General features: G+C 36.3%; 1 protein-coding gene across 1 annotated transcript in view; it reads left to right on the top strand.

The window, feature by feature from the left end:
* Positions 1 to 3,578, top strand: part of LOC122267419 (beta-1,3-galactosyltransferase 1) — an 11,224-nt gene extending 7,646 nt beyond the window's left edge. Inside the window, exons 2-6 of the mRNA XM_086545747.1 lie at positions 508 to 607; positions 956 to 1,164; positions 1,623 to 1,766; positions 2,086 to 2,187; positions 2,332 to 3,578. Coding sequence (XP_086401873.1) covers positions 544 to 607; positions 956 to 1,164; positions 1,623 to 1,766; positions 2,086 to 2,187; positions 2,332 to 3,174 — 1,362 coding nt within the window. The 5' untranslated portion in view covers positions 508 to 543 and the 3' untranslated portion in view covers positions 3,175 to 3,578. The remainder of the gene's footprint in view (positions 1 to 507; positions 608 to 955; positions 1,165 to 1,622; positions 1,767 to 2,085; positions 2,188 to 2,331) is intronic.
* Positions 3,579 to 15,000: the final 11,422 nt, after the last annotated feature.

Below are 15,000 nucleotides of genomic sequence, written 5' to 3'. Positions count from 1 at the left end.
GAACAACAACTCTGAGCAATGTGTTGCAGATATCAATGGCAAGTTGCAAATCAATAGTGAAAATATCCGTCTTGGGAAATATTTTGATTAATATTCTCTTTCTCTTCCTCTTTCTTTCTCTCTCTTATTTATGTGTGTGTGTGTGTGTGTGTGTGTGTGTGTGTGTGTGTGTGTGTGTGCGTGTGTGTGTGTGTGTGCTGAGATCTTCTGTAAGAGTTTCCACCGTAATAACTTGAATTCCACTACCATATACATTGCCACGAGTTTAATTACAGGCATTGGTGAGACCAGACATGCATACATGAAAACAAAAAACAAAAATAAAAAATCTGAAACAACAATGAACAGAACCAAAAAATGAACAAAAAACAAAAACACACCGAAACATAAGAAAAAAAAAAGAGGAAACGCACCTCCCACAATAAGAAAACTAAAAGCCACATATAGCGATCCCATTCCTATTAATCTAATATAGTAAAACGAGTTACTATCAATCGTAACTTCCAGATAACCAGTGAAGTCCCTGTACCCGAATCAGCCACAATGGTATCGCGTGAGGGGGCATCTCAGCAAGCTATAACGCGTAGGAAGTATCGTAAACTATTAGGTAAGTTTAAAGGCTGGAAGTGTGTGTTCACTATGCATGGAGAGATTTATTATGTTTTTTTTTTTTGTTTTTTTTTGAGGGGGGGGCGGCGGAGGGGGATTTTAAAATGGATAATGTTTTTTATACACTAGTTCATATATATGTATATATCTATTCTATTGATAATGATATTTTCTTTGTCGGAAGAGCTTTTACGACGATCTTTCAATCTAAAAAAAAAAAAAAAAAAAAATTATATATATATATATATATATATATATATATATATATATATATATCCAAAACACCATATAACTCAAAGTGACTGACACCAAATGCACCACAACCTCAAACTTCCTCTATTCGCAGGTACTCTGGCAAGATTCGCAGTGTTCTTACTGGTCGCGGTACCAACATCCCTGGCGGTATCGGTGCTCCTGAGCAAAGGGGAGATCCAAAAAATCCCGGATGATCCCTGGAAGCCCTTACCTGCTCCCCCCTGTGGCCAGCCCTTCCTCAGCCTCTGTCCACAGTCCTTGGATACCATTCTAATTGCGGAATTTCTCAATGGGACGAAGGTGACGCGTTCTGGTGGATGCTTTTTCTTTATCTTGTTTTTGTTTTCCTTTTTTATTTCTTGTTCTGTATGTTTGTTTTTTTGTTCTTGTTTTTGGGTGATTTTTCTTCCGCTTGATTTTATTTTCTTTTTTTATTTCTTGTTCTGTATGTGTTTTTTTTTATGTTTTTCTTTATCTTTTTTTATTTTCCTTTTAATTTCTTGTTTTGTATGTTTTTTTCTTGTTTTTGTTCTTCGTCGTCTTCGGTTCATAACGTGTTAGATATGCTCTAATAACTAGTCTCAGTTGTGGTAGGAACTTCCTTTCTTCCTGATAGCAATGCACTTCAGAGACATTTTTTTTCTCTCTCTCTCTCCATATATATAAAAATAACATCGTGTAAATCCTTGTCTTTCTTTTTTTACGGATTGCCAGCCAAACATTTTCCCAAAAGTGAAAATAATCTCCCCTGCCTCCAGATCTCGAGAAAAAAGGAAAAGGAGACACTGAGTCGAGCTAGGAGCAGCTGGGGACCGACCACCCCCGCTTTCATGGCTCCTTCGAAGATCCCAATTAAGTACCTCATTGTCGAAGATAATTTTTGCAGGGTGGCCGATGTTGAGGTAAATCTGGGTTTGTTTGTTTTCTTTTGTCTTCGTGCGTCTTTTAGTACTGAATGGGAATAGTATGGCTGGTGATTTATGAAGTATATCTGTTTACGTATTGCTTTCATATATTTTTTTCTAGATCATTCTTTGAACTTGTTAACAGAATCGTATGAAATATCCCTGCCAACCATCATAGTAACCGTCTCTTTTTAACTGTGACGCAGATGTTCACAATATCCATTTGGCTTATACAAAATCCATCACACAATATATATCGCACATGCATCAAGAAAATTATATCAATTTCAATGACAGATATTTCGTACGCCATCAGGTCATCATCTACGTGCACACGGCACCTAAAAACTCACCACGCCGTGAGGTCATCCGAGCCACGTGGGGCAATCCGCGCTGGTACCCGATGGCCAGACACAAGGTGCGTGCATGGGAAGGGGGAGGGAGGGAAGGGGAGGGGAGGGGAGGGAGTCAGGGTAGTTATCCCTGCTCGGCTGAATGAGAACAGAATGAGAGCACAATTAATTATCAGTTCGAAAATGATAATCCGACTTGATGGTTGCAGGTGATCTTCGTGGTAGGTAAATCCAACGAGGTCTCGATCCACAACAAGCTGCGGGAGGAGAGCATGGTGTACCACGACATGGTGGTGGCAGACTTCATCGACTCCTACAGGAACCTGAGCTACAAGGCCCTCACGGCCATGCACTGGATCAGGGAATACTGCCAAGGAGCAAAGTACATCGTCAAGACGGATGATGACGTCTTTGTCAACATCTTCGCGCTCGATAGATTCCTGAACCACGCCACACACGCCGCCGAGGGACAGCGAGGAAGCACTGAAAACGCGATGCAACCGAGGGAGGAGAAATCGGCGAAGGATTCCAAGGGCGCGAAGGCCTTGCTGCTTGAGGACGCGTCGAGGAGGATGAAGCGAGCGAGGCCTGAGATCCAGTGCTTGGTGTGGGAGGGCATGACGGTCCTGCGGGACAAGAAGTCCAAGTGGTACGTGGACCCGCGCGAGTACGGCAACCGCACGTACCCGCCGTACTGCTCCGGAAACGCCTTCCTGATGACGTGGTCGACGGCGCACGCCCTCCTGCACGCCAGCACCACCACGCCCTTCCTGTGGGTGGACGACGCTTACCTGACCGGCGTGCTGGCCAAAGCGGGAAAGGTGAGCTTCGTCAAGAGGAACAGCCTCTACGAACTCAACGGCAACAAGTTCGTGGAGTCGCTGATCAAGGGCGAGAAGGTGTTCCTGCACCACCCGCAGCACGACACGGTGACCTCGAAGGACATGTGGAACGTCCTGCTCAAGAAGGAGATGAAGGACAACTTCCTGAACCACACGCACGAGTCCCACCGAGGCGACGTGGTTCTCGACTTGAACGATAACGCGACGTGATGAGACCAATAGATAAGGTGAAGTGTGCAACATGGCGAATCCCGATTTGAAAAGATAAAGACCCTCTTATCCTATTGATAAAAGGACAATCTTCCACCTGGACTCAATGACATTGGGAAAGGTCTTGGCACCGGAGTCGGTAAATAGTTACTTCGGACTGGGCTGGAGGAATGAAAACCATACAGAACCACCGCTACATCTAAATGGCACATATAATAATCCATAACAGAGTGATAGTGATATGAATATGCATAGATCCAATGTCGAAGTAACGTAGAAGAGTTAAAAAAAATATATTTATATATAAAAATCTCGGTCTTTTACCTAAATTCCACTGTCGGAGTATTATTTTTTTCGAGGAAGGGAAATTAATTATGTTTCGCGTGTTTTTTAAGACTGAATTTTTTTCCTCAGAAACGTATGTGATTTCAGCGTTGAGTAGCTGACTATGAAAACATTCAGTCATGTAAATTATGACAGCTTATGGCGAATTCATGCCAGTCAAAATGAGGATGACTATAGTGCCAATTGTACATACGTTTTCTTAATGACTATTATGTTCTTTTTTTTCAATATTGCGCTAATGACATCACCCTTATCAATCCCTTTAATTCTAGAATGGCTTACGACGTTCATCCATAACACTAAAATGGCCCGAGAACTTTTACTTTTGTTAGAAAATTTTCACCGGGAAATCTCTCTCCGCCAACAGAGAAAGTGACCTGGACCATCGTGAAAGAGCCAAACAACCTTAAAACAAAACTGCAAGGTCAACGAAGTCGTAGAAAGGAAGAGAGAGAGAACGCAAGGACGAGAGAAATCTCGCTTATGCGTTTTTCCTTTCCACTCTCGCTTTCGACTCTCGGCTTGTCACCTTTCTCCTTTCACCTACCTTCCTCCCCTTCGCTCGATAATGGACTCGCCCTGTTTGCCAAACCGTCGTTACTATGATGAATTCCACTAGTTATAAATTACTGTGTCGGAATTATGTTTTTCGGTTTTGTTTTTTTATGTGTGCGTGTGCATTTCTTATGTACAAGTGAGGAAAGTTGCTCGTGTGAACTTATATTTGTAAAGGAATATTCAATGGATGTATATATCTATATCTATATCTATATCTATCTATATACATATCTATATATAATATATATATATGTGTATATATATCCATATCCATTACATAATAAATATATTTATCTATGCCTGTCTCAATACCAATCTACAATTCTCACCCGCACAAGAAACAAACTCGAAGCACCAACACTTGAATACCGCAAAACCACCATCACAACACATGATATTCCAAACCGCACATGCTACTAACCGCAAAGAGGTCATAGTAGCAGAGGTCATAGCAGACAAAGAGAGAGCAGAAGGTAACAGGATCGCATAGCAGCTTAACGGTCGAAACCTGAGTATGTAGGTTAGGCGGCCATAGCACCGTGGTAGAAATCGTTTAGTCCGGTTGTGAAAAGTGGAAATCTTAGTCTTTCCGAGTGAAGCATGGATTCTTTAGTATTACCAGTAGTATTATATTTTTAGTATGGATATATATATATATTCTTATGCATGAGTGTCACTGTATTACTATATTGTTTTACATCTTAATACATCATTTCGTAAGTTTACAGAGATAAACAACGTTTATGGGATACACTTTAGACAACCCGCGAGCTTTCACTTTTTATAACCGACTTGTTGACCTGTGGTCATACGGACTCCCCCGCCTTAGAATAATGAACTCGTCCATATTTAACGAATGGGCAATATATCACATAAAAAGTACTGATATATTAAAACGATATTCCAGCGTGATATTGTCTATGATAGTGATAATACAAATGACAACAATAATACTAATAATGACAATAATGATAACAATAATACTAATAATGACAATAATGATAATAAGAACAATACTAATAAAGACAATAATAATGATAATTAGAACAACAATAACATCTACAAAAGCAATACATGAAAATAAACAAAAAGACACTCAAAATTTCTCCATCCCGAAAAGCGAGAGTGAAAGTGGCAAAGAAATCTCCCCTTTCCATCAACAGGAGGGAAAGTCATGCCTAGTTCCGTGAGAGTGACCCCGATGACCCAGCCAAGGTCACGCAGACGGAGAGAAAACGTTTTAGAAAGACGGAGAAAACGTTCGTAGGGGCGTGAGTGAAAACAGACGATGCTATATACCCTCTTTCACTCTTTCACTTTTTGCGTGTGTTCTGGTTTCCTTTTTTTCGAATTTCTTTTCTCCCGACTTTCCGTTTTGTTATTCGCTTAGTTTGGATTACATATTTCTTCGTTATGGCTTAATTGATTTGTCTGGAGGAATCATAAAGTTAATATGGATTATAAAATATTGTGTATCGTTCATATTGACAATGAGTAGATTAAAGGACTAATATTATATTGGTAAAATAAACATAGGTTGGAAGAGAGCGGACAATAGCATAGTTGATTTAATTCAAGACAAGGTGTTTATAAAATTAGAATACAGAAAATATCTAAAATATATTCTATACATATGAAAGCAAATGCATATGAATATATACATAATACCAAATATGCTAAGGGCATATGAAACAAATAAAGATAACGAATATAAAAAAAAACAATAGAACAAATACATGATAAAATTTCGTCGCATCTCACCTGAAAAAATCTCCCCAATATCGTCCACCACAAGAGAGATCGCGAAAAACTACCACACAGAAAATCTCTCAAGGTGAGAAAGTATCCCATGTGTCTAGGTGAAAGGCACATCCTCCCAAATCGCAAATTCAAGGTCGTTCAAGGTCGTCCAAAGCGAAGAACAAGGAAGAGAAAAAGAGATCGATCTTCGAGTGGAAATTTTGTCTTCCCGTTTTCGTTTCTCTTTGCGCGGATTCCCATTTTCTTTTAATCTGTCGAGATGCTTTTTTTTTTTTAGTCTTTTCGAATTTCTTTTCTCCCGACTTTCCGTTTTGTTATTCGCTTAGTTTGGGTTACATATTTCTTCGTTATGGCTTAATTGATTTGTCTGGAGGAGTCATAAAAAAGTTAGTATGGATAATAAAATATCGTGTATCGTTCATATTGACAATGAATAGATTAAAGGACTAATATTATATTGGTAAAATAAACAGAGATTGGAAGAGAACGGGCAATAGCATAGTTGATTTAATTCAAAACAAGGTATTTATAAAATTGGAATACAGAAAATATCTAAAATATATTCTATACATATGAAAGCAAATGCATATGAATATATGCATAATACCAAATATGCTAAGGGCATATGAAACAAATACAAAGAACGAATATTTAAAAAAAGAAAAAAACAACAGAACAAATATATAATAAAAATTCGCCGCATCTCACCTGAAAAAATCTCCCCAATATCGTCCACCAGAAGAGAGATCGCGAAAAACTACCACACAGAAAATCTCTCAAGGTGAGAAAGTATCCCATGTGTCTAGGTGAAAGGCACATCCTCCCAAATCGCAAATTCAAGGTCGTTCAAGGTCGTCCAAAGAGAAGAATAAGGAAGAGAAAACGAGACCGATCTTCGAGTGGAAACTTGTCTTCCCGTTTTCGTTTCTCTTCGCGCGGATTCCCGTTTTCTTTTGATCTGTCGAGATGCGTTTTCTATTTCGATTTCAGTCCTCCCCCCGACTAGGGAATGGACTTGGCCGCCTTAATACGTTACATTTATTATCATCATTACCATTACATACACGTTATATGCAATTATTTGTATATATAAATATATATATTCATGTATATATGAATATATATATGCACACACACACGCACATACATATGTGTATGTGTATGTGTATGTATGTGTATGTGTATGTGTGTGTGTGTGTGTGTGTGTATATGTTGTATATGTATGTAAATATATGTAAATAGATAGATAAATAAATAAATATATATATATATATCACATACAAAGAAAGAGAAAGAGATATGTGTGTGAGTGTATGTATTGTTGCTTGCCATAACACTTCATGTGAAAAATGAATCATGTATATGTAAATATTCTCCACAAATGTGACATAATAACTGCATTATCACTATTCAAGCTCAGATGTGGTTAAATCAATGTAATTTTAATATTTGTGATTTATCCAAAAAAAAGAAAATTCACTTTCACTTTCCCCAAAGACTCCCCCGTTTGGTATAATGGCCTCGCCAATGTTGCAAGTGAAGCAATATCTCAATATTTCCTGGATCTTAAGCTCATTACTTTGGCTCTACTTGAAGGATGTGAATTATGTATGAATCATTTATTTCTCGGTCGTCAGCGAAACTTTGGTATAGAATTAAAGAAAAAACGCAAAAAAGCAAAATTTTAATGAATAGATAAATGAATATTATCTAGGGGCATTGTTATAGGAATGCATTATATCTATCTATCTATCATATATATATATGCACACACACACACACACACAGACACACACACATATATATATATATGTATATATATATATATATACATATATATATATATATATATATATATATATATATATATATATATATAACCACAAACTAGTAATGTAAATTTGATATGAAAGTGAATTTATCATCTTTTTAAATGCAAAAAATACTTAGAATTATTTTAGGAGTGGGTGTGGGGAGGGAATAGAGAGTGATCTATGACGTAATGCTAATCATACACATAACATATCATACTATTACCAATACGGTGAAAAAATGGTCATGTTTATCAATCAATGAACATATAACCATTACTATGCGGGGAGAGGCCATTACACGCCGTAGGGGAGTCCTCTCGAACGACCAACAAGAGAAATCTCAGTTCTGCCTTACTCTCTCACTCTAAATACCGGTACTACAATAACTGCACAATCGACGGTACAGCTTTACGGTACACGGGCCGACTAACCTATATCTTTGTCGTAACCGTTAACTGCTTTCACCAATATTTCTTGTGGATTCTTACCGATTAATCTTGCTTTAATTTGGCTGATAAGACGCGGTACTGTCGTTCTGTTGAAATATTCCTTTATTGTTTAGTATTTGACATTATCAGTTTGTCTTACTTATCTTGTTTTACTTAACTTGTTGCTTAACTATATGTGCTTTGGAGTTTTGAAAATATTATGATATATAATCACGAGATGATCGTTTTTCTATTAAAAATAAATAGTAATAATAATAAATGAAAAAAGGAAGAAAGAAAATTAGCTATTGATTCATCTCCCGTGGACTCGATTTTAAAATACGACGTGCGATGTCCGTAGACTTTTACATATACTATTATAGGCTAATTACAAAAAAGTAACAATCCCGTCGCACATCATTGTTGCATCAGACATACAATCTCAATTCATTGAAAATGCTCTGTGATCAGTATACACAATCTTTCAGAAATATACTGACGACGTTCTTATTGAAAATATGAAGACAAATACTAATAAAGACAATGATAATGATAATCAGAACAACAATAACAATACATGAAAATAAACAAGACACTCAAAATTTCACCGGCCCGAAAAGCGAGAGTAAAAGTGCCAAAGAAATCTCGCCCTTTCTACCAACAGGAGGGAAAGTCACGCCTAGTTCCGTGAGAGGGACCCCGATGACCCAGCCAAGGTCACGCAGACGGAGAGAAAACGTTTTAGAAAGACGGAGAAAACGTTCTTAGGGGCGTGAGTGAAAACAGACGATGCTATATACCCTCTTTCACTCTTTCATTTTTGTGGTGTGTTCTGGTTTCCTTTTTTCGAATTTCTTTTCTCTCGACTTTCCGTTTTGTTATTCGATTAGTTTGGATTACATATTTCTTCGTTATGGCTTAACTGATTTGTCTAGAGGAGTCATAAAAAAGTTAATATGGATTATAAAATATCGTATATCGTTCATATTGACAATGAGGAGATTAAAGGACTAATATTATATTGGTAAAATAAACAGAGGTTGACAGAGAGCGGGCAATAGCATAGTTGATTTAATTCAAGACAAGGCGTTTATAAAATTGGAATACAGAAAATATCTAAAATATATTCTATACATATGAAAGCAAATGCATATGAATATATGCATAATACCAAATATGCTAAGGGCATATGAAACAAATAAAGATAACGAATATAAAAAAAACAAACAATAGAAATACATGATAAAATTTCGTCGCATCTCACCTGAAAAAATCTCCCCAATATCGTCCACCAGAAGAGAGATCGCGAAAAACTATCACAAAGAAAATTTCTCAAGGTGAGAAAGTATCCCATGTGTCTAGGTGAAAGGCACATCCTCCCAAATCGCAAATTCAAGGTCGTTCAAGGTCGTCCAAAGCGAAGAACAAGGAAGAGAAAACGAGATCGATCTTCGAGTGGAAATTTGTCTTCCCGTTTTCGTTTCTCTTCGCGCGGATTCCCGTTTTCTTTTGATCTGTCGAGATGCGTTTTCTATTTCGATTTAAGTCCTCCCCCCGGAATGGACTTGGCCGCCTTAATACGTTATATTTATCATCATTATTACCATTACACACACACATTATGTGCAATTATTTGCCTATATACAAAGAGAGAGAGAAAAAAGATATATGTGTGTGAGTGTATGTATTGTTGCTTGTGAAAAATGAATCATGTACATGTATATATTCCCCACAAATGTGACATAATAACTGCATTATCACTATTCAAGCTCAGATGTGGTTAAATCAATGCAATTTTAATATTTGTGATTTATCCAAAAAAAAGAAAATTCACTTTCACTTTCCCCAAAGACTCCCCCGTTTGGTATAATGGCCTCGCCAATGTTGCAAAAAAAAAAAAAAAAAATTCACTTTCACTATTCCCAAAGACTCCCCCGTTTGGTATAATGGCCTCGCCCATGTTGCAAGTGAAGCAATAGCTTTATATTTCCTGGATCTTCAGCTCAATACTTTGGCTCTACTTTACGAAAGTGAATTAAGTATGGATAATTTATTTCTCGGTCGTCAGCTGATATTAAACGAAACTTTGATATAGAATTAATTATAAAAAAAAACGCAAAATGTAAATTTGAAAGAATAGATAAATGAATATTATCTAGGGGTATTGTTATAGGGATGAATTATATTTATATATATATATATATATATATATATATATATATATATATATATATTTATCATATATATGTGCGCGTGCGCGCACACACACACACGCACACACACACACACACACACACACACACATATATATATATATATATATATATATATATATATATATATATATATATATATATATATATACACACATAACCACAAACTAGTAATGTAAATTTTATATGAAAGTGAACTTATTATCTTTTTAAATGCAAAAAATACTTTGAATTACTTTAGGAGTGGGTGTAGGAAAGGGATAGAGAGTGATCTATGACGTAATGCTAATCATACACATAACATATCACACTATTATCATTACGGTGAAGAATGGTCATGTTTACCAATAAATGAACACAATCATTATCATGCGGGAGAAGCCATTACACGCCGTAGGGGAGTCCTCTCGAACGACCAAAAAGAGAGATCTCAGTTCAACCTTACTCTCTCACTCTAAATACCGGTACTACAATAACTGCACAATCGACGGTACAGCTTTACGGTACACGGGCCGACTAACCTATATCTTTGTCGTAACCGTTAACTGCTTTCACCAATATTTCTTGTGGATTCTTACCGATTAATTTTGCTTTAATTTGGCTGATAAGACGCGGTGCTGTCGTTCTGTTGAAATATTCCTTTATTGTTTAGTATTTGACATTATCAGTTTGTCTGACTTTATCTTGTTTTATTGCTTAACTATATGTGCTTTGGAGTTTTGAAAATATTGTGATATATAATCACGAGATGATCGTTTTTCTATTAAAGATAAATAGTAATAATAATAAATGAAAAAAGGAAGAAAGAAAATGAGCTATTGATTCCTCTCCCGTGGACTCGAATTTGAAATATGACGTGTAATGCCCGTAGACTTTTTACACATACTATTATAGGCTAATTACAAAAAGTAACAATCCCGTCGCACATCACTGTTGCATCAGACATACAATCTCAGTTCATTGAAAATGCTCAGTGATCAGTATACACAATCTTTCAGAAATATACTGACGACGTTCTCATTGAAAATATGAAGACAAATACTAATAAAGACAATGATGATGATAATCAGAAAAACAATAACATCTACAATAACAATACACGAAAATAAACAACACACTCAAAATTTCACCGGCCCGAAAAGCGAGAGTGAAAGTGCCATAGATATCTCACCCTTTCCATCAACAGGAGGGAAAGTCATGCCTAGTTCCGTGAGAGTGACCCCGATGACCCAGCCAAGGTCACGGAGACGGAGGGAAAACGTTTTAGAAAGACGGAGAAAACGTTCGTAGGGGCGGGAGTGAAAACAGACGATGCTATATACCCTCTTTCACTCTTTCATTTTTGTGGTGTGTTCTGGTTTTCTTTTTTTGTTTTATTATTTTCGAATTTCTTTTCTCCCGACTTTCCGTTTTGTTATTCGCTTAGTTTGGATTACATATTTCTTCGTTATGGCTTAATTGATTTGTCTGGAGGAGTCATAAAAAAATAGTATGGATAATATAATATCGTGTATCGTTCATATTGACAATGAGTAGATTAAAGGACTAATATTATATTGGTAAAATAAACAGTGGAAGGAAGAGAGCGGGCAATAGCATAGTTGATTTAATTCAAAACAAGGTGTTTATAAAATTGGAATACAGAAAATATCAAAAATATATTCTATATATATAGAACCAAATGCATATGAATATATGCATAATACCAAATATGCTAAGGGCATATGAAACAAATAAAGATAACGAATATAAAACAAACAAACAATAGAAATACATGATAAAATTTCGCCGCATCTCACCTGAAAAAATCTCCCCGATATCGTCCACCAGAAGAGAGATCGCGAAAAACTACCACAAAGAAAATCTCTCAAGGTGAGAAAGTATCCCATGTGTCTAGGTGAAAGGCACATCTTCCCAAATCGCAAATTCAAGGTCGTTCAAGGTCGTCCATAGCGAAGAACAAGGAAGAGAAAACGAGATCGAGCTTCGAGTGGAAATTTTGTCTTCCCGTTTTCGTTTCTCTTTGCGCGGATTCCCGTTTTCTTTTGATCTGTCGAGATGCGTTTTCTATTTCGATTTAAGTCCTCCCCCCGACTTGGTAATGGACTTGGCCATTACATACACATGTGCAATTATTTGCATATATATAAATATATATATATAAATATATATATATATTACATACAAAGAGAGAGAGAGAGAGAGAGAGAGAGAGAGAGAATGTGTGTGCGTGTATGTATTGTTGCTTGCCATAACGCTTCATGTGAAAATTGAATCATGTACATGTATATATTCCCCACAAATGTGACATAATAACTGCATTATCACTATTCAAGCTCAGATGTGGTTAAATCAATGTAATTTTAATATTTGTGATTTATCCAAAAAAAGAAAATTCACTTTCACTTTCCCCAAAGACTCCCCCGTTTGGTATAATGGCCTCGCCCATGTTGCAAGTGAAGCAATATCTCAATATTTCCTGGATCTTAAGCTCATTACTTTGGCTCTACTTGAAGGATGTTAATTATGTATGAATCATTTATTTCTCGGTCGTCAGCTGATATTAAACGAAACTTTGGTATAGAATTAATTGTAAAAACGCAAAATGGCAAAATTTTAATGAATAGATAAATTAGTATTATCTAGGGACATTGTTATAGGAATGAATTATATATATCTATCTATCATATATATGTGCGCGGACACACACACACATACACACACACACACACACACGCATATATATATATATATATATATATATATATATATATATATATCTATATCTATATATATATATATATATATATATATAAATATATATATATATATAACCACAAACTAGTAATGTAAATTTGATATGAAAGTGAATTTATCATCTTTTTAAATACAAAAAATACTATGAATTATTTTAGGAGTGCGTGTGGGAAGGGGAGAGTGATCTATGACGTAATGCTAATCATACACATAACATATCATACTATTATCATTACAGTGGAAAATAGTTATGTTTATCAATCAATGAACACACAACCATTATTATGCGGGAGAAGCCATTACACGCCGTAGGGGAGTCCTCTCGAACGACCAAAAAGAGAAATCTCAGTTCAACCTTACTCTCTCACTCTAAATACCGGTACTACAATAACTGCACAATCGACGGTACAGCTTTACGGTACCCGGGCCGACTAACCTATATCTTTGCTGTAACCGTTAACTGCTTTCACCAATATTTCTTGTGGATTCTTACCGATTAATCTTGCTTTAATTTGGCTGGTAAGACGCGGTGCTGTCGTTCTGTTGAAATATTCCTTTATTGTTTTGTATTTGATATTATCAGTTTGTCTGAATTATCTTGTTTTATTGCTTAACTATATGTGCTTTGGAGTTTTGAAAATGTTGTGATGTATAATCACAAGATGATCGTTTTTCTATTAAAGATAAATAGTAATAATAATAAATGAAAAAAATGAAAAAAAGGAAGAAAGAAAATGAGCTATTGATTCCTCTCCCGTGGACTCGAATTTGAAATATGGCGTGTAATGCCCGTAGGCTGTTTGTGCATACTATTATAGGCTAATTACAAAAAATATCAGTCCCGTCGCACATCATTGTTGCATCAGGCATATAATCTCAGTTCATTGAAAATGCTCAGTGATCAGTATACACAATCTTTCAGAAATATACTGACGACGTTCTTATTGAAAATAGGAAGACAAAAACTAATAAAGACAATAATAATGATAATTAGAACAACAATAACATCTACAATAACAATACACGAAAATAAACAATAAGACACTCAAAATTTCACCGGCCCGAAAAGCGAGAGTGAAAGTGCCATAGATATCTCACCCTTTCCATCAACAGGAGGGAAAGTCACGCCTAGTTCCGTGAGAGGGACCCCGATGACCCAGCCAAGGTCACGTAGACGGAGAGAAAACGTTTTAGAAAGACGGAGAAAACGTTCGTAGGGGCGTGAGTGAAAACAGACGATGCTATATACCCTCTTTCACTCTTTCATTTTTGTGTGTGTTCTGGGTTACTTTTTTTTTATTTTCGATTTTCTTTTCTCTCGACTTATCGTTTTGTTATTCGCTTAGTTTGGATTACATATTTCTTCGTTATGGCTTAATTGATTTGTCTGGAGGAGTCATAAAAAAGTTAGTATGGATAATAAGATATCGTGTATCGTTCATATTGACAATGAGTAGATTAAAGCAGTGGTTCTCAACCTTTTTGGCCCGCGACCCCCCAGACAATATTGGTAGAGACTCGTGACCCCCGCCTTCCCCCGAAGTGCTTCTGACACACACACACACACACACACACACACACAGTACATGCCATTCAGTTTATTATTTGTCTGAAATTTATGAGCAGAATTATTTTGACAGCCTTAAAACAAAAGTCGACCATAATACTTTTTTTTTTTTTTTAACATCATCTCGCGACCCCCCAAAAGCATCTCGCGACCCCTAGGTTGAGAACCACTGGATTAAAGGACTAATATTATATTGGTAAAATAAACAGTGGATGGAAGAGAGCGGGCAATAGCATAGCTGATTTAATTTAAGACAAGGTGTTTATAAAATTGGAATAAAGAAAATATCTAAAATATATTCTATACATATGAAAGCAAATGCATATGAATATATGCATAATACCAAATATGCTAAGGGCATATGAAACAAATAAAGATAACGA

The sequence above is a fragment of the Penaeus japonicus genome, unplaced genomic scaffold, assembly GCF_977035675.1.
Source record: "Penaeus japonicus unplaced genomic scaffold, GWHDUDI00000001_assembly GWHDUDI00000017, whole genome shotgun sequence".
Lineage (NCBI taxonomy): Eukaryota > Metazoa > Arthropoda > Malacostraca > Decapoda > Penaeidae > Penaeus > Penaeus japonicus.
Note: the sequence above shows the minus strand (reverse complement) of the source record. Positions and strands in the feature narration are given on the sequence as shown.